This window comes from Thunnus thynnus, chromosome 14, assembly GCF_963924715.1.
Source record: "Thunnus thynnus chromosome 14, fThuThy2.1, whole genome shotgun sequence".
Taxonomy (NCBI): domain Eukaryota; kingdom Metazoa; phylum Chordata; class Actinopteri; order Scombriformes; family Scombridae; genus Thunnus; species Thunnus thynnus.
Window position 1 is genome coordinate 19,886,096 of NC_089530.1, and position 19,153 is coordinate 19,905,248.

Consider the following 19,153-nt stretch of genomic DNA (forward strand, 5'->3'; position numbering starts at 1 on the left):
GCAGTGCAACATTGAGGCCTCAGATGAGTTTATTCTCCTGAAAAAATCTGAATTTTTGGTCATGGGAAAATAAACAATGAGAACAACACTGTGAAGATTGCCAGTCATCTGGTTCATATGATGTCTGAAGTAGAAAGCCAAAGGCTACTGGACCTGCTGTTTGGCCTCGAAATTGGTTAAGGTTTAATATTACAGACGGTAAAGAGTAAACAGTAAGGTGAAGTGTAAACTGCTGAGAGACAGAAGGGGGGAACAGTTGACTGAACTGAACATAATAGAGTAATGAGAAAACAATGGAGAAGCTATGTGTGTTTCAGGGAGAAAGTCTATTGCAGTATGTGTGTGTGTGTATGGAGGGCTGAGAGGAGAGAACGGGAGAGAAAATAAAATAATTGGAAAGAGAAAAGTAGAGCTATCAAAGATAGAAAACTGATTTCTCAGTCCTACTTGACAGAATGTAGTTTTGGATACAGCTTCTACTGCTGTTGAGGCAGACTGCTCATGATTATGCGCTCTTGTTGTTTGAGTTGCATTGAAGTTTTCCTCAAGGCTGGCAAAAACTAGCAATTTCTGTCTGAGTCTGGCATAGTCTTTTTTTCAGCCAAGTAAAAGTTGCTCTGCTCTTTATTCACCTATGAGGGAAACTGTGAGATTTGGTGCTAAATTCTTACAAAAATACTTACAAAATGATTTCATGCACATCATTAGTTGCTCTAATGCTCCATTTCAATACTGGATTGAGTCAATAGTTTGAATTTAAAAGGATAATAAGTCACAGTTAAAGTGGTCTGTCAGTTTGTGGTGTTAACAGATGAGAAAGACGGTAATACCGGGTTAACATTTGCTTAAAGTAAATGTCCATGTGTTTGATCAGCTGCAGAAATTTTAAATGAACCATGTAAAGGTATTTACAGCCATTTACAACCTATGCTTGATTTTCCCTAATTTGGCCAACAGGCTCGTCAGTTCTAATCAAAACAGCAAAGTAATCTCATGATTCTTCCACATTAGAGTCATATCTGAATTTTTTTGCGTCTGCTTGGAAATATCCTTAATTAATTTTTGAAACTCCATCTGTTTTATTTATGAGTTTAAAACCAGCCACATGCAAAAGATATTGCTCATTTTTTCTCAATAACATTTTTTGTCTGTTTATTAGTGTAAGTGATATTTTTAATTATTTTTAATTTTTACTACACTTATCAGTGACAGCCATGTGGGTGGTTTCCCTGGTATGTTCACTGCTTAGGATGCCAAAAGGAAGATATTAAATCCAACACTATTTCTCACATATCCTCTTTGAAATAACCAATGTGAGGTTTTTTTTCCCCAGTCATGACCTGAGCCTGGCATCTTTTGTTAAATGTATCTAGCATGCACTAAAAATATATATTTGATAAAGACGTTTTTTTAGGCCATGCATTATTTAAAAATTGAGTTGAGGTGGGTCTCATTGCACTGTGGGTGTTGTTGTATTAAAAGGGGCATGCTTTCAGTACATTTGGGTTCTGCCCTTTTTTTATTTAAGTGACAAGCTTTTAACCAGCATGATAGCAGATGTAGTCTAATATGGCCTATTATGTTTATTTTACAGTAAGCTTTCTTTCTTATTTCTTTCATTTATTCATCTATACATTCTTGCCCCCTCAGCCTGCTCATGGACGGCAGGTCAGGTGTCAGTGCCACCACCAGAGGGCTCCCTCCTCACTACGACAGACTGACAGACAGCAGGACAAACGGATGCAGCAGCACTATGACAAGGCCACCCAGACGTACTGGAGACCACTCAGCCATCCTGTGAGTCCAAAATATTCACACACATACCTGACAAGTGCACATTTTCAGCCTTTATTTTGTACAGAAACATCTCTGAATACCTGAAACACCTCCAGCATTAAATGTGCACCACAGGATTGGGCAAGTTAAATGATAAATGGTTCTCGTTCCATATAGCAATACTGGTGGTTTTAATACAGTTGGATAGTGCCCAACACGGCTTAAAATTTACATTATAATAAACTGGTGACCTAGCGCATGTGTACTGTATGTTGCTGAGTCACTCCACTTAATTCAGTCCGCCAGCTTCCTATTTATCTGCTGCCTCTCTCAGGCCAGCCATGTCTGAATTATTTGGTGGCTACAGCATGTCCTCTCTATGGAATACAGTTTATTAGGTTGTCAGTGGGCTTGTCACTCTGTTTCACACTATTCATACCCAGATCTCACATTAAATGGGGAGAATATAGAATACAGATCTATGTGAGTAAAGAGAGAGACAGAGAGATAGATAGGGAGGTAGATAGAGAGAGAGAAGAGAAAGGTGGAAGATGGAGAGATACGTGTTCAGTGTGTTCAGTATCATGCCACAATAGTATGCTGTGTGGCAGCCAAGTATTGATTCAATAGCAGGAGTGCCACAGGCAGGGTGCCTAGTAAACACTCCCCTAATTGACCTGCACTCAGCTGAAAGGGTGACAAACATACACACACACATGCACACGCACATGCAACAAACCCACAAATATATGAGGAGGCACAAACAATGAGTTTAAGGAGATTACAAAGAGAAAAGAATGACTTTAAATATGAATGAATTTAAATATTATACCAAAGAGATGTCTAATGTTATCGATATTTAACACTTGGAATCATTCACAGCCATTTATCAACACACACATCTCTCGGTATATTTCGATTTTAATGTAGCACACATAAGCAACAGAGGAAAACATAAAGGACAAAACAAGCAAGCTCACTAACTACAGTAGGTCCCTGCTTACCACAAGAGCGTATGGTTTAACAGTTGCCATGGCAACCATCAAAGCAAGGCTAGCTGTTTCTCTATGGGAGGCATTGTCGTGGTATCTGTGACCTGTAGTACCTGGTGTATAATTCACACCAAAATACAAAACACAGTAAAATGGAGTTTGTGCTTTTCTCACTTCCTGTTTTTAGATATTTATTTGCTCACCTTTTAATCCACATTAATCTACATTACTGTGTCATCACCAGAGTGGAGACTATTTTCTGCATTTTACTTTTCAGAGTTGCTATAAAAGGTTAGCTGTGAGTTTTTTGTTGAGTTTTTTGACACAGTAATTAGAAGAGAGAGCACAGAATAAACACATACTGGAGAGAGAGAGGGATGTTTCTTTCTCTGTCTTTCTTAGTCTTTGATGGTTTGAAAGCCTTTGGTGTCACTCTGACAGGTTTAGCACCTTTAGCAAACTTGGGTTCACAATGTTCCTCATACAATGCTTCACTTTTACCACTTGTGTTTTTCACAGAGTCTTTAATGTGGTTTTAATGTGTGTGGGTTCTTTTATTCTGCCTCTCTCTAGCTGTTTTCTTTTTAACTCTTGGCACAAATATTATTTTCTTTTTCTTCACGCACACATTCATTGAGTTTAAACTTTTCATTACTCCTCCAACACACATATACACAGAGACACACATACAAATCCATAATATGTGTCATCTCTTCCTCCTGCTCTCTGAAATGCCCTTTTCTGTTGATATTCCTCTCCTCTGACATTTAAAGTGCCGCTCTCAGAGCACTGGAGTAGCCCTTGCGCTCTGATGATATTTTTTAGCGGTAAGCTGAAAGGATCAGCCAAGAATAATTTTGATGCCAAAGGCCACTAGCTGTAATCTTTTTATAGCTTTAATGCCGATATCTAGTTGCCCTATCAGTAGCCCAGTGGGTAAATTGTACACCCCGGTTCTGAGAGGTCTTAAGTTGAGTCTTGCCAACAACTTCCTACAGAGAAGTCTCACTGTGCTTTGAACTCAGATTAAGAGTATAACAAAAGAATAAGCTCATGGCCTATGACACTTGGACATGGCTTTTAAGGACATTTACTTTTCGGTGCACAGTTCATCAGTGATGCAGCATTTTTAAGCATTTGGTATTGTCTCCTCAGGGGATCCATTTATTCCAATTATTTTTTCTCAGGAACTGACACATTGTGGGCTATTGCTCTGTAGGCTGCCCAAACTATTTCAACTGTTTGTGCAGACCAGGGTTGTACTCATCTCCTTACTTTTTCACAGTCTGTAGGAAGGGTTTTGGCAACTTATCATCACCAACTGGTTTGGGCACCAGCTCCTCCAGCTTCCCATTTTAATCTGCTCACAATCCAATTTTGAGTCCAAAAGCATGCTCAGGGGGAAAAAAAGGCTCATCATAAGCTATGTAAGTGTATGTCTCTGTCAATGTACAAGATGCAGACAAATATTGGACACATTTGTCGCAGCACGACGCGCATGTAGTGTGACATTAGCAACTACTTAAATGTCACTTGTGGAAAAATAATCTTCTTGAATTGCTCCCCAGAGCAATCTCTGCAGCAGAAATGTTTTCTCTGCCTACTCTGCCATTCACAAAAAATAAGATATAAGCTGTATGATTTTAGTAATTTCAGATGTAGCACAATAGAAAAATACGCAGCCATGTGTTTGCGTTTATATCTTTTGTGTGTGTGTGTGTGTGTGAGCGACCTTGATTGTCTGCATGTGTGTGTGTGTGTGTGTGTGTGTGTGTGTGTATTTATGTATGTGAGTGGGATGAGCCAAATGTATCTCTTGTACTCAAGTGCGGGGTACACTCATAGTGACTGAACAATGAGTGAGACTGAGAACTGGGGAGCAGACCTTGTTAATAACCCAGATAAACAAACACGCAGATGAGCAGCAGAAGTGAAACAATGGCAACACAATAGGCAGTGTTTCATCAGCGGCAGACAGACAGGATAATTACGGCTACCCTCCTACTCCCTCTCTGCCTTTTAAACATCCTCTTCTTCAACTCTTCTTTGCTCACACCTCCCTTCATGTCTTTTTTATCGCCGCTGCTCATATTTTCTTTCTTTCTTGCATGCTTCAGTGATTTCTTTCTTTGTCTGTATTTTTGTCACTGTCATTCTTTCTTTGACATTACCTCTCTACTTCTTACTTCAGTTGTAATTAGATCAATTTGCTGTCAAGGAGACAGAGAGAGAGAGGGAATGAAGAGACAGGAGGATTGAATAGGGTTAGTGATCAGTGTTAAGCTGTGGGTTGAAAGAGCAAGTTTTTTCCCTCTCAGATCCCGACGTGACTTCTCCGCCCACATCCCCTCTTGTCTGCCCCCTTACATCACAAGACATACCATCACAAATACACACACACACTCACTCACACATGCACACTCATTAATACACACACACACACGCAGCAGAGTCATCTTGGACAGGTGAGGATTTAATTGCCAAAGTTAGTGAAGTGAGACATTGTGGCCAAACCTAAGGTATTAGCTGTAACCAACCACAAGAAGCTCTGTGTAGTGGATTAGGGGATTCGAGCAGACAGAGGCCGTGTTAGGGACATAGCATCATGGTTTCTTCTAAATACTGTTGTTACTTGATGAAAAGGTTGTAGGATCACAAAAGACAACGTTTGCTTTACTTTTAAAGTCTCGTCCTACTTCCCCAAGTTTCACCATCTGTTTTTGGGACTCTGCACAGGGGAGGTAGATTACTAAATCCTGAGAGTGCATTACATGATGAGAGTTTTTCATCTTTTTTTTTTTCTTGTTATCTGTTCTCATCTAAATGTCATACATTTAAAAAAAGTATATATATCATTTATTCTCCCAGATTTTTGCCCTCTAATTTGGACTGCCACGATTCCACGTGAACTGCAGTGTTTGTCACTGCTAACTCTACTGTCGTCCCCAAGAGTGCTACAGACAAATGTGCTACTTATGAGCTTTCGTAGGAAGGTGTAACATGTGGGAGGTTTACACTATCACCCCAGTGCCAATGCCACAGTCCTGCCTGCCACTGTGCAGACTCCCTGACCACCCAAGAGGAGAATTCTCATTGGCTTTTAAATTTTGAGTAGTTGTGTTAGTTGGAAATCCCGACCAAACCAGACATACCGCTGCCAGGCATTGAACCCAAGGTCTCTGCTAGTGGGCAAGAAATTTTGATGAAATTGATGGAATATGAAAAACTTTTTATATATTACCAATTTCTGTCTCCCTGCCCTTGTGAAGCTCTGTCAGCCCTTCATTGAAGAGCCTTTACAGGAATGGAAAATAGTAAAAAATTGACAGGCTAAGATGCTGCAGAGGTCTAATAAAGCTGCCAGACACTGTCAGAATCATTCAGGAGCCCTTCAACATACCGTCTTGTTCTCATAGCCTAAGGTGTTCCTCGCTGCAAATGAAGCCTCAACAGGAGGCTACTGCCCAGACATCCTGCTGAAACAGTTGTTGGTGTACAAGGAAGGACATGGATGACAGCAGATCAGGGAAACTCATTCCTCCCCCCTCCAGCAGTCGCACTAGGAGGGCTCTGAAATAGCCTGGGCTGGACCTGCTGGGAAGTTGCTACCTTCCCCTTCTCGTCTTCTATCCCTCTCTTTTTCTCTCTCTGTGTGTTTGTTCCCCCCTTTGACACATTCTGTGCTTCTCTTCTATATTAAAGTCTTATTTGAGAGGCGGCTCCCTCCACAGCTGAGGAAAGGAGTAACATTTGATAAGGTTTTAGTCTGTCTGTCTGCTTAACGTGATGGCCCTACTGCTCCTTCACTTTGCCTCTCGCAATGGGGGCCAAGGATCTTTGAATTGCTTAACCTGAAGATAGGTGTGGTATAAAGAAAGCGGTTTGTACTCTGTCAGTTACATGTTTGTGCGCAGTTACAGATGCTGGCCAACTAAAATGTTCAGAGGAGAGAGGGAATGAAAGAGAGAAAGTAGAGCATATGGATAGCAGATGTGGTAAGAAAGTGAGCTGAAAATATACTGTTTGTGTAAAACAGTCACAATGAGCCACACTAACAATGATCCCAGCTGTCACATTGTGCTTCAGTCAGATACTATATTTGTCCTAAAGAGTGGATAAACAGCTATGGATTTTCCACTTTTTGTAAACTGCAAATTTATCATTGTAGCGAATTTTATCTTACTGTGTAACCTAAGACTGATGTACTAAAGAAACTCAAAAAAATATCTACAGTATATTCAGTAGAGACATCAAATTCACAACACACAAAGTGATGGCATCACAGCTTTATGAAAAAGCTCTAAGCTTATATTACCTGTCATGTCAGCTGTCAGTAACACGTGGAAAAGTTGTTTGTCGCTCCTTTTCGTTTTGTTTGTTCACTTGTGAAAACTGTTTACCTTTCCAGTGACACCTTATTTTTGTGCTTGTTGGAGTACTGTTATACAGTGGATTGAAGGCACTAAAGATGGGTGATAAGTGATATGACTGTAGGGAACGGGGAAAGGGGCTTCCAGGGGCCTAGGGAGAAACATAATTACATTACATGATGTTACCATTTGAAATCTTCAGATAGCCGATGTTATAGGATAATAAGGGTCTCAAACGATACATGAAAATAATCTCCTAGGTTTTAGGAACTGAAAATTGGACCGTATATAGTAATTTTAGATGTAGCACAATAGAAAAATATATGTCCTTTATTGGATAGTGATAGTAGAGATATACAGGAAACATAGGGAGAGAAAAAGGGATGCAACAAAGGTCCCTGGCTGGAATCTACGACTAACATTGTCTCCTGGTGTCTGCCTCCATGAAGCTCGACAACAAGCAATCAAAAATGACAAATGACGATCTGTGACTGTGACAATATGGCCAGCAGGACACCCAACTCACAGGAGCTTTATATAGGTATTTGGTGGAGAACTTTAAGGCGTATACAGTGAGCGTTTGTGCGTATGTGTATTTTTATGTAGACTCAAGTGTGTTCACATTATTCAGTGTAATTTTAACTGTATCCATCTCATTAACACTAAAACTTAAATCATAGTCAAATAACTTTGCAACAAACCTTTGATGGACTTTGGTCGGACAGACGGACTTTGGATGTTGGATTTCACACTGACATGGTGTCTCTGATAGACAGTATGTGCGTGCATGTCTGCTTGTGTGTGTTTATGTGTGCTGTGATAATTGGGCTATCCGTACTCATTAACAATGTTTTCATGTAAGTGAGTTTGTGTTTTATGTGGGAGCATGCTTCTGTGTGTGTGTGTATGCGTGTGTTCTGGTTCGTCATGCCTTTTGTCCTTTGTGTTTTTCTCTGCGTAGGGTGTGCTGCCCACCCCCTTGCTGTCCCCGTGGCAGGCACAGCACCAGGGCTTGACCCGTACCAGCATGCCCCAACGCAGACAGAGTGAGTCACTAACATCGTTTCCAGCCTTTTTTCTCCATCTCTTTATAAAACAACACGTCCAAGGGTCTGTAAATAGCCTAAAAAAGTTTAACTTTGTCTCCAATTAAAACCTAACTCTAACATCTTTGTTTCAGTTCATAGCAGTATTTTTGCACTCTGCAATTTCAGTACTATTTGTACTTTATTTATCCCGTTAGATTCATTTAGAATAAGATTAGTAATACACGGTAGTTTTTCCTGTTTGTTTTACTAAACACAGTGCAGTGTTTTGTCTCCTAACAATTAATTCCTTGATGTCCTTTCCAATTATGCTTTATAAGCTATGTTCAGTCAGAAAGTAACTAACTGCTGGTTTTCTTACACCTGCAGAAACCTGTATTTCTAACCCTCATTTTTACTCCCTTCTACTGTGCATAGACATTGATTAAAAAAATAAGATATATACCACAATTTGCTGTAAAATGATGATGCTGATGATGGTGTCAACATGTAATGGTAAAGAATGATATCGTGGTCCCGTTATCAGAGGGTATATATCCTTTTGTTGAACAAATAGTATGCATGATCATAACATGACCTGTTCAATCTTTGCTTTGGATGTGAAAATGGAATTTTCACAGTAACATTTTTCTGTTGACTAAAACAATCTGAGAATTCTGAGAAAGGCAGGACTACAGAAACAGTGTCAACGTAGTCATAACAGCCTCACCCATTTCAGTGAATCCCACAACAAAGCATCAGTATTATGCTGCGCTGATGAGGTAGCTAGTGGGGGAGGCAGGTAAAGAGAGTGACAATCAGTAAATAGACTTCAGAAAATGCACATATGTGAGCGAGTGAAAAGCAAAGAAACTAACAAAGAGAAGAACCCATGCTGTGTTCTTTTGATCTACTCCGTTGGGGCTCAGCTTTGAATCAAGAGGGAAGGTGAAATAAATGTGGCACTGGTGGGTTTTTTTTACAACGTCTCAGGTTATTTCAACATCAGGTGCACTTGTGTTTATCGACTTTTTTGACAAATATGTGAGTACAATCCAGCGTTCAGTCAAAAGTGCATTTTCTCCCATCAGTAGATTGCATACATAGCCTAATTAAGCAAAACACAGAGTATCAAAAGAATGTCTGTACCATGGGAGAAAAAGAGTAGGAGGAGGGAGATAATGACATTGAAACATACTAGAATAGAGTTGGTATGTAGTCATACTTGGATATAAAATGAGGAACAGCGGATAGGAGGAAAACAAGTTTATTTTTGTTTCACTGGATAAACCACTAATGCTCTGACCCCCCACTGAGAGCTGTGGCTGTAAACAAACCAGCTAAGAGTTCTTGCCAGTAATAAAGGTCTGTAGAATAGAAAATAGATATAGTCGGATCTGGAATTAGAGAAGACTCTTTGCACAGGTCTTGGTGAATAGAGGATGCAGTGATTATATTTTGCATTAAATTGGTTTGTTTATTGAGCTAATGTGTGACCTTTTCTTGCAAACGTGAGCTGGGTTTTAATTCTGGATTTAACATTTCTTAACTCCAATAAGTGTCTGTCTTAAATGTCTGTACCCCCTCCTTTTCTCTCTTTCTCCTTCGTCTCACTCTGCTACCTCTCTCTCTCTGTCTGTCTCTCTACCTTTGCGTCCCCACACATAATGCCTATGGCAAGGCGTGGAGCACCTAGTGCAGTACTTCACTGACAGAGCGTGGTACAGTAAACCTTTCTTTAACATGCAGTCAACATGCAGCCCTCTCTGACCTCCACTGCACGCTGGGCTGTGGTTTTGTTTGATGTGGCATGACAGAAGCATGTCCTTCTACATCTGCGTGTGCATGCTTTGCATTTGGTTTTTAGTTGTATTGGAGTGTTGACCTTGTGTATCTGTATTTGGGCCTTTGGTCTGCTCTTCTTAATGGAGGTCACAGCGATGCTGTCGTAGTTGTTGTATTTCATTTCATCTCTTTGTTGGATTTAAAAATTGGTTTTGCCTTGTTTTTGTGCTTTAATTAATTTCAGTTTCACATTCTCGTCTTTTTTAATTTATTCTTTCTCATCAAATTAAGTACAGAAGAATCATTATGCATGCATTGGTGAATCCCTCTGTGTGGATTTGCTTTTTTATACTCTAATTCAGTGAATATGTGCTTTATTATTTTAGATGTTCAACTTTGAAAGGATTTGGATGGACTGTATTTAAAAGAGTTACATTTAGGAATAACTGTGATAGTGGACTTGAATGAATATTACAGCTGTCCTGGGCAATCACCTTCATTCTAACTCCACCATCAAAAGCAGTTCAACACCGCAAGCAACAGAAAAATTTGAGCAATCACACATCCTGTGCTCTCACACCATTTCCACAGTTTAAATTCAAACACGATCCAAATCACCATTTTCACAACCACCCACTGTATATTAAACGACACTAGTTTAATCTAGCTTTGAAATGGAGTGCCACCAAATTGCTGCTCCCATCTGCTCATGTGCAAAGATGTGCAATCACATTGTCCTTATGTGCAATTACATTGTCCTCCGACAGACAAAATGGGGATTATTTACATCCTTATTCAAATTCTTGCGTGCTGCTTTTCTAATCACACACCATTTTTCATGGTGAAAGAGACTGCAGATGAGATTGGTTATGGTGGGTTCCTGAATCTGAATCTTCCAGCCAGGTGCCTCAAATTGGTGCGTTTCTTGGTTAGACTGGTGATTTTCTCTTAAAGTGTCATTAGCGAGCTGAGATATTTACTTTTTGGTAATGTGGTGAAGAGCTCAAAATGATTGCTTCTGATTATTAGGATCTGCGGCAGACAGCTGTAGATGCAAATAATTATTGACTGTGACCATATACAATAGATACTGTATGACGCTATCACCGATGGAGGCTTATTCCAGCTGGACCAGCTATAAATATATGACCTCATCACAGACCTCACAATTAAAGGTGTCATATATTATTCTTATGACAATGGACATTTTAATCTTTATTTTTACCATGAACTACACTGTTCACACTACAACAAACCCTTTATTTATAATGTTTGATTGTGTTTTGCTCTATTGTTAATGAACAAAACAGAGAATAAGTTTATATTAATAATGTCACTCAGCCTTTGGATGTTGTCGGATTTATTTAGTTAATTTAACTCTGCGACATCACATGTAATTGGTGGATTGGAACAAAGTCCTTTATTTTGTTTTGATCTGTGGGTGTCAGTAGGGAGTGCTCACTCACAGACTGAGTCATGATAGGAATCAGATGTTAAATCTAAAAAAAAAAAAAAGACTTCACAATGTCCTCATGATTTGAGTGGCAGACTAATCAGATCTATCATAAGAAGCAACAGAAATATCCTTTATGTAGGAGTTTTCAAATTAAAAACTTTAAAAGACAAGGGTTTTGTATAGCGGACACATTGTGGCAGGGGACCAGGAGATGGAGCTGTGGCCTTGGACATCTACTTCCACTCACAATGCAAATGACTGATGGTAGAAACAAGCAGTGCAGCCTCACCAACACAGCTGCTCATATCTATTCACGTCCTCTGAGATCTTCTTACTTCTTTTGCTAAAACTTCAGTTCATAGCTTTAGATGGTTCCAGGTGGATTTAGATTTCTTTGGATTCTGCTCAAAAGGACATCCATGCAAAAAGGCGAGTCCTCTGATTTATGATGGCAAAAACTGACGATAACTCCATCAATAAAGTGCAAATGCCTTGCAGAATCCATCTCAAACTAAGTAGGCTAACATTAGAAATAGTATAAAGGATTTTATAGATGTTGAGGTCATAAGCCATTGAGAGAATATACTCATACTATATACATTTAAAGATATTCATATATAGTCCAATTTTGACTTGTTTTCTGACCTGAGCAGCTGTGCTTTTGCTAGTGGTTGACTGGATGGACTAATAAGCACTTCTGGCCTCATACTCTGCTGCTTATCTGGAAATGTGGTCCAGAAGGGTTGTTGTGAAAAGGTTATGGTAACCTTACAGCACTGCACATTCTGGGAATATAGTGGTGCCTCTTCTAAAGGCAAAATTATCTATAATATGTTAGTTGGAGCTGTGATGCAGACAATATGTAGAATCAGTGAATTCTTACTTACTTACTGTTAAACAAATAAAGAATGTCCTTGCACAACTGAAAGCAATCCAAAACATTGTTTTATGTTGTCAGTTTACTTGACAGAGAAACACAGAAAAAAACTAAATGAGCCAGAGCTAGCCTAAAAGGCAAATTTCTGTCAAGTCTGTGTCAGGGAGTTGTTGATTAAACTCGTTTGAAGCCGTAGTTTGTTGTGTTGATGTTCTGGATAATTAGCATCTAACACAGCACATTTTGAACATAACATTGAAGCCTCACAAACACAGTAATCGTTGCAGGGTTGTTATAAGATTGTACAGGTGTTCGTGTTTTTGTGTTCGTACCCTGTATGTCCCCTTGTGGAGGGCAACACCATGGTGGGTCTGAATTTCATGTGGTAAACAGCTCAGCATGTGCCTAGACGAGCAGACGGTATCATAGTTCTCGAGAATGTTTTGAAGCCCCTCTGCGGCAGCGATCACAAAATGAATCAAAGACTAAAGTAGATTCCAGGCACTCAAACGGCAAGGTTATTCTCTGCTTGTTTTAAGTGCTGAATCAGGGCTTCCTCTGTGACTTTGCCTCTCCCATTCTAGGAATAGTTCTGCGACTGGCAGTGGAAATAGGCTGTGATATTAAGAGTAAATAAACCAAAGAAATGCAGACTCTTCAGTTCGCTTTTTGATTCTGAAATTCCTTCACTTCTGAAAAATATTCAAAAGCCTGAATTCCACAGGGATCAAAGACACCACAAAAAGAGGGAAAAAATTAAAACCTGGCATTTTTGGAACATGACAAAAACACCTCAAAGTCCTGCCTCATTATGCACTGACTGTTTCATGACAATTTTATATCCATTTTTTAATCTTATTGATATATCTTTCCTCTTTTCTGCAGCCTCAAATACTACAGCCTTTCAACCCCTGCCTCAACGAGCACCTCCACCAGGGAAGACTAGTAAAAACTCCCCCCACCGAGGGCCGCAGTGACCTCACAAGGAGTAGTACAGAGGGTGGAGCCCGTCTAGATGCTGACTGCCCTGTTGAAGGCCGCATGGCAAAACTGTCTGGCCCAACAGACCCCAACGAGCTGAGTCATCTTCTCAGCACCCACCTGCGCCGCCCGAGCTTCGGGACTCCACAGGGGGTAACTGCCAGAGACAGTCCAGCAGCAGCAGCACCTCAGCCTGCAACACAGCTGGAGTGGAGAACCCCCGCTGTAATACTGCAGAACTCTGTCACTCCTAGATCTGCTGGATCGACCTGCCCTCGCATGCTGCAGCCTCCTCGCTTTCACAAGAGCGTGTCGCTTCCTGCACTCAAGCCGGGGGGCACGGGTGGCTTTGCCCCTCTGAAAGCGGGATGTTCCTCAGGGCCTCTGGTTAACCGGACCAAGCAGCTGCCCCCTCCGTCTAGAGGCCTTCCCTGCTTTAACGCCGGACCCCGGGTGCAGGTTCCAAGTCTATGTCGCACTTCGCTGCTTCAGCCTCGCAGAGCATCAGAACCTTTCAAGGATTCACGGTGCACCAGCTCCAGCCTGGAGGAGCCCAAACAGGGCACGCCCAAAGACCTTGGATCAGCTAAGATCCTGGTCCCTTTGAGTCGCTCATGCCTCCCCAAGCCAAAGATTCCCTGAGGAGCTTAAACCTACGCATCAAAACTTAAAACTGGAATCACTCTGACTTTGATATTCATCCTCTTCCCTCCCCAGCCATAATAATAGTGTGATTGTTTTATCTTTTGAGTGTCAGAGGAACACACTCTGAGCTCATGAAACTCATATGGACCATTTGGGGACTGCCTGTGTCTTCGAAATTGATATTATGCTGCTGTATTGTTTTTAAATCAGCTTCCACAACTCCAGCCTGATTGATTATTCAAAATATAGTATGTCACAGGATGTTATCTTCACAACAATCCACAGTGGTATATGAATCCACAGTCCCTCCAAATGGCCTCTACAGAAGAATCCAGTTTTAGTAGCTTTGCACATGCACATGAATGCTGCTGATGCAAAAATAAGAGTGTTACCATTCAGAGAAGTCTGCTTTTTATTTCTCTTGTGATGCCCACTGGTTATTAACACATTTCAAAGTCTGAGTTCACTTGTCTTCACACAGCTGTGCCCTCTGACATACAGGTGCATTCGGTTTTAAACACAGAGGTGACATGGATGTGACCTCAGCTGTGTAATAGACGGCCCAGGGAAAGGCAGAGGCGAAAACAAGACGTGGGAAAGAAACAGAGAAATACTAAAATAATATACGAAGTGAAGTGGAGGCTGGAGACTTAAAAGCAAATTCGTCAAAGCTCTCTGGAGCTGTCACTTCCAATGAATGAATGAAAATACAGTATGTGCTTGTGTGAATGTGTGTGAGAGATGAGAATACACAGAGGTGAGAGACAAAGAGAGAAGCAGCTTCACACTGTAGGTGCTTACATGTTTCTGGTTCAGCTCATTATGCTACAACCTGAGTGAACCTTTGAACCCTGCACATATTAGCAAAAGAGGCCACAGACTTTGGTGTAAATGCAACTCAAATGGAAATAAAGGCCTTTAAAAAAGAACATTCTGCATGTGGTGGAGATGGAATTAGGAGAAACAGTTAGCAAGTGAGGAATTAGCTTTCATAATGTAGCGGAAAAGAGCTGTGTAAAAAAGCTCTCACGTACTCAAGTGTGCTTAGGTACAATGTAGGCTCACTCATAGCCACACGCAAAAGCATGAAGTACTCTGACATTGTAAAAAATATCTGTTCAGGGTCACTTTGTGCATTTTCTAAATCGAAAACAGTGAAAAATAACAGGAAATAGGCGAGAAAAAGGACACAGCATGCAACAAAGCTAATTTAAAATATACTGAGACAAAAAATCTGCCGGTAATGTGTGGAAATTACACTTATTTCAAGTGCAAATAACTTTCTTGCAAAAATATTGTGATCTTCAGAAAGTCAGTTAAATTAACCTCCATTCATTTGAAGATGTCGTTATTTGATGTAAGACAATATAACAAGTCAAACTCAGGTTGAGAGAAGTGACACTTGATTTAAGAACAAAGAATTTGCGAGTCAATTAAATCACTTGTTAGGGACATTTTTTTTACACTGCACACTGACTTCCTTGAACTATCTCCGTCAGTGACCCACACATGAAAACATCAGCTAACAGGGATTCATTATACGTGTGAAGCTGCTGCCTGGTGTGTGTGTGTGTGTGTGTGTGTTTGAGTGTCTAAGCTGTTGTCAAAGCTGTTGTTCCCTCCCCCCGCCCCGTCTCTCTCTTCCTCTTGCTCTCTTGCACATCTCTTTGGGAACATCAAAGGTATTAGCGTAGTATTTTCAGGTAGGGAGCCTTCAGGGGTTTAGTGGTGTTTCTTTGGGAGTTTTGGAGAATTGTGTTTATCTCTCCTTCACGGAGCCCTTTTGCAGTCAAACACTCCTGAAATGTCCCCGAATGGAGAGCAGCAGTGTGTTAAAAAGGCCTTCTGACAGCAACTCTGCTCTCTTCTCTGTCACGCCGCGTGACCACTTGGTGTACGCCTCTGGCTCTGTCTGGTCTACTGCGTCCAATAATGCACCCTACATAGACAGAGTGAGACAGAGAGAGAGAGAGAAAGAGACACACACACATGTACACATCCGGACACACAAGTTACATCGACGCACATATATGAGCGCTCTGACACAACTCAAAGAGACATGAAACTCAAGAGGGAACACACACATCAGTTCACCCTCGCCAGCAGTCGCACCAACATACACACTTTGAATTCTTTAAGCAAGTACATACAAATGTGTTTTGTGTTGTTTTGTTTTGTCAGACTCTACTGCGGTTTTTTGGTAGCTCTCACAACAGATGCTCTCCACGTTCACATTGATCCGTCTGTCTGCTTAAGCCAAAAAAAAAAAAAAAAGAGATGGCCTTCTCTAGATTACCTTGGAAATGAGTAGAGGTTTGTGTGTGTGTGTATGTGTGTGTTTGTGAGCGTGGATCCATGTGGCTGATAAAACATGCTTACCTGTTGGACGGTTCAACATTGTGCCAAACCAGCCAAGCAGTCTGCACGGTTGTGTGAAGCCGAGAAAAATCCATTTCTTTTAATGAAAACAGAAACAGGGGAAGCAAGATATATATACGGTGGATGAGAAAGATGCACAGTGAGAGATAATAAGGCAGAGCGGAATGAAAGAGCAAAAAGAAGAGATGTAGTGATGAAATGTCGCGCTATGATCAAGATGAGCTGTTCGGTTTGTGAATGTTGGTCTATAAAATGTCGGGAAGGTGTGTATAAGAGAGGAGTGGGAGACAGAATACATAGCATGTTTGTTTGTACGCACTGTGGTCCAGAGAATAGCCCGATCCCCTCAGCTGTGTCACTCACCGCGTAGTAATGCCAAACAGGAAATCAATGTTGTCTGCTGTGTGTGTGTGTGTGTTTGTGTGTGTGTGTGTGTGTGTGTGTGTGTTTGCGTCTCCAGACACCTCTGGCTGCCAGTGTTTCTCTTTTGGAAGAGTGTGTGTTTGTATGAGAGAGGGAGAGATGTGTCTGCCCACAGGCCAAAGGCAAACTTGTGCCAGGGAAAGCAGGGCAGTGCCATCCTTCTCTCCCTGTGCTGTATTCCCTATCTCCAAATCAATGTCCTTGCTTATTTTAGCAGTCAAGCCAATCAGTCTCGCTAGCCATGCTACAACAAAACCATAACGAGGCTGCAGCAAGTTGGATCGATTCTAACGCATGATGTTGATTCACTTTATTTTGCAAGAGGGTTCCTACATTTTTTAAGCTGCATTGCACAACAGTAAAAGTTACCAAAGGGGGCCAGTTTGTTCTATATTATTACTCTGAATGGCACATTATGCATTTTAGCATTCAGTACTCATTATATACAGTATCTACTGTATGAAGGTGTTGTCCTGCAGTAGAAGATGCACATCGACTGACACACAAGACTTGACTAGTAACCGGGAAATCCACTGACACTTAGAACATATACTGTAGGGGAAGAGTAACTCCTATTTGCAGTTTTAAGCTTTTTTTATGTTAAAGCAGCTATAATCAATATTTTATATTAACAATGGATCACATGACTGCTTGTATGCACAGAATAACAGACTTATTAGTCAGGTGGACACAAACACAACTCCAAATGAATGCTAAAGTTGCTCAGTATCTGCTGGATGTGCATAGGAAACTGTTTACTAACACTTTCACCATATCAAATTTATTGGGTGATAATATGTCAGTGTTGTGTTTACAGCTTGTTTTCGTTGCCCCCGGGTGGCCATAAAATCTATTATTACAGTATAAAAACCATCCTCTGGAGGTTTCTTAGCCACCTCGACCTGCACCCGATGATGGTTTTAAAGTAAAACTGAAAGCTTGAAACTGTAAATATGCGGCTGCCTTTTTTTGGGGGGAGGGTGGGCAACTCTACTCCTTTATTGACTTGTGGTTTGGTGTATCATACAGTCTATTGGTTTTTCCACCAGTTTCGAATCCACTACATACGTGTTACAGTTGTCATTTTCATCATAGCTTTAACACTTTAAACTCCTCGGTTGAAACTCACCAAGAAGTTGAAAGTGTTAGCGGATAAAGCACATACTGTACTGTAGCTGTCTATATTTACCTCCCACAATATGCAAGGTCATTGTATTTACAACTTTTTTTCAGCTGTTAAGCATTGTCTCCAGTGAACTGTGCAATATTTGAAGCAAAAAGATGAGGGAACGCTACACTATACTTCTAGCGACCTTTTATGCAAATCAGAAAAAAGCTACTTTAAAAAAAATTCTAATCTGATGCACTTTAAATGACTTTAATTGTTGATATTGAATGAATGTTAAACCTGATTTAGAGGTGACTTAGAATTCATTTGGTTTTTACAGTATAAGTTTTGATTTATTTTATTCTTTCTTCTTTCCCAGTGTGTCTCTGTTTGCAAAGGTAATCATATTTGTCATGTGAGACAGCGATAAAGGTTGCACCAAAAATTTGACTAGTGTGTTTCAGCAAATCTGTAGGTTTGACATGATCAATTAGAGGCCATAGGTAGTTGCTTTGGTCCTATGGTGGGAGGTACTGCCTGACAGTCAACGCTGATGATCTGGATCATAGACCCTCACCACCAATGCTAACACACACATACAGTATACACAAAGCTGCTGATCTCAGTTCAAGATATAAGAGAGACCTCATGAGTTTGTTTCCCTCGTTTTCATTTGGTTGTATTTCTGTGGAAATAAAGTATGATTGTGAAACATATGTGGTTTTGTCAGATGTTTTGTTATTTTTTAGAATACAAATTCTACAATTTTCACCAAATCTCAAAAGGAAGACACAAGTGTTACAGCTGAAGTTTGGAAATTCACATCAGAGGCTTCTGTGAAGACTTCAGGGAGGCTTTCTAAAAATAAAGGTGTCCACATTCATTGTGGACACCTTTATTTTTAGAAAAGATTAAATAAGAAGTGTGAAGGTAGGAGAGACAGACTGACTTCATTGTGATATTTCTGACAAAGAAGCAAAGTATTTCCCTTCTTGTCAAATAAATTAAACTAAGCGGCATTACTCATCTCTATTCATTACAAACCATGCAGTCTCTGTACACCTTGCATATAGTCCACTTACTAATGAGGTTATGCGCTTCAGAGATGATGGGTGGATAACAGCCTGCCAAGCGCAAGGAATAGCATGACACTGTCATTAACTTGAAAAAATGGGAGATGGAGTGCAAAAGGTTTTCTCTTGAAAGGAAGTCTGGCTCTTTCATCACGAACTGTCAAATATATATGTTGAAGACTTTCACTGTTGTAATTTAAGAGTGCTGCAGGTTGCTGCTCAGAGAACACAGGTTTAGTGGAGTAATTTCATGGATCATATTA

General features: G+C 40.5%; 1 protein-coding gene across 3 annotated transcripts in view; it reads left to right on the plus strand.

The window, feature by feature from the left end:
* ccser2a (coiled-coil serine-rich protein 2a) overlaps positions 1-18,533 on the plus strand; it is a 58,903-nt gene extending 40,370 nt beyond the window's left edge. For 2 of the 3 annotated variants that reach the window (XM_067610463.1, XM_067610465.1), the window contains exons 9-10: positions 1,651-1,797; positions 13,167-18,533. In XM_067610463.1, the coding sequence (XP_067466564.1) occupies positions 1,651-1,797; positions 13,167-13,904 (885 nt within the window). In that variant the 3' untranslated portion in view covers positions 13,905-18,533. Of the gene's footprint in view, positions 1-1,650; positions 1,798-8,099; positions 8,185-13,166 lie in introns of all 3 variants that reach the window. The other variant, XM_067610466.1, reaches the window with a different exon arrangement.
* Positions 18,534-19,153: the final 620 nt, after the last annotated feature.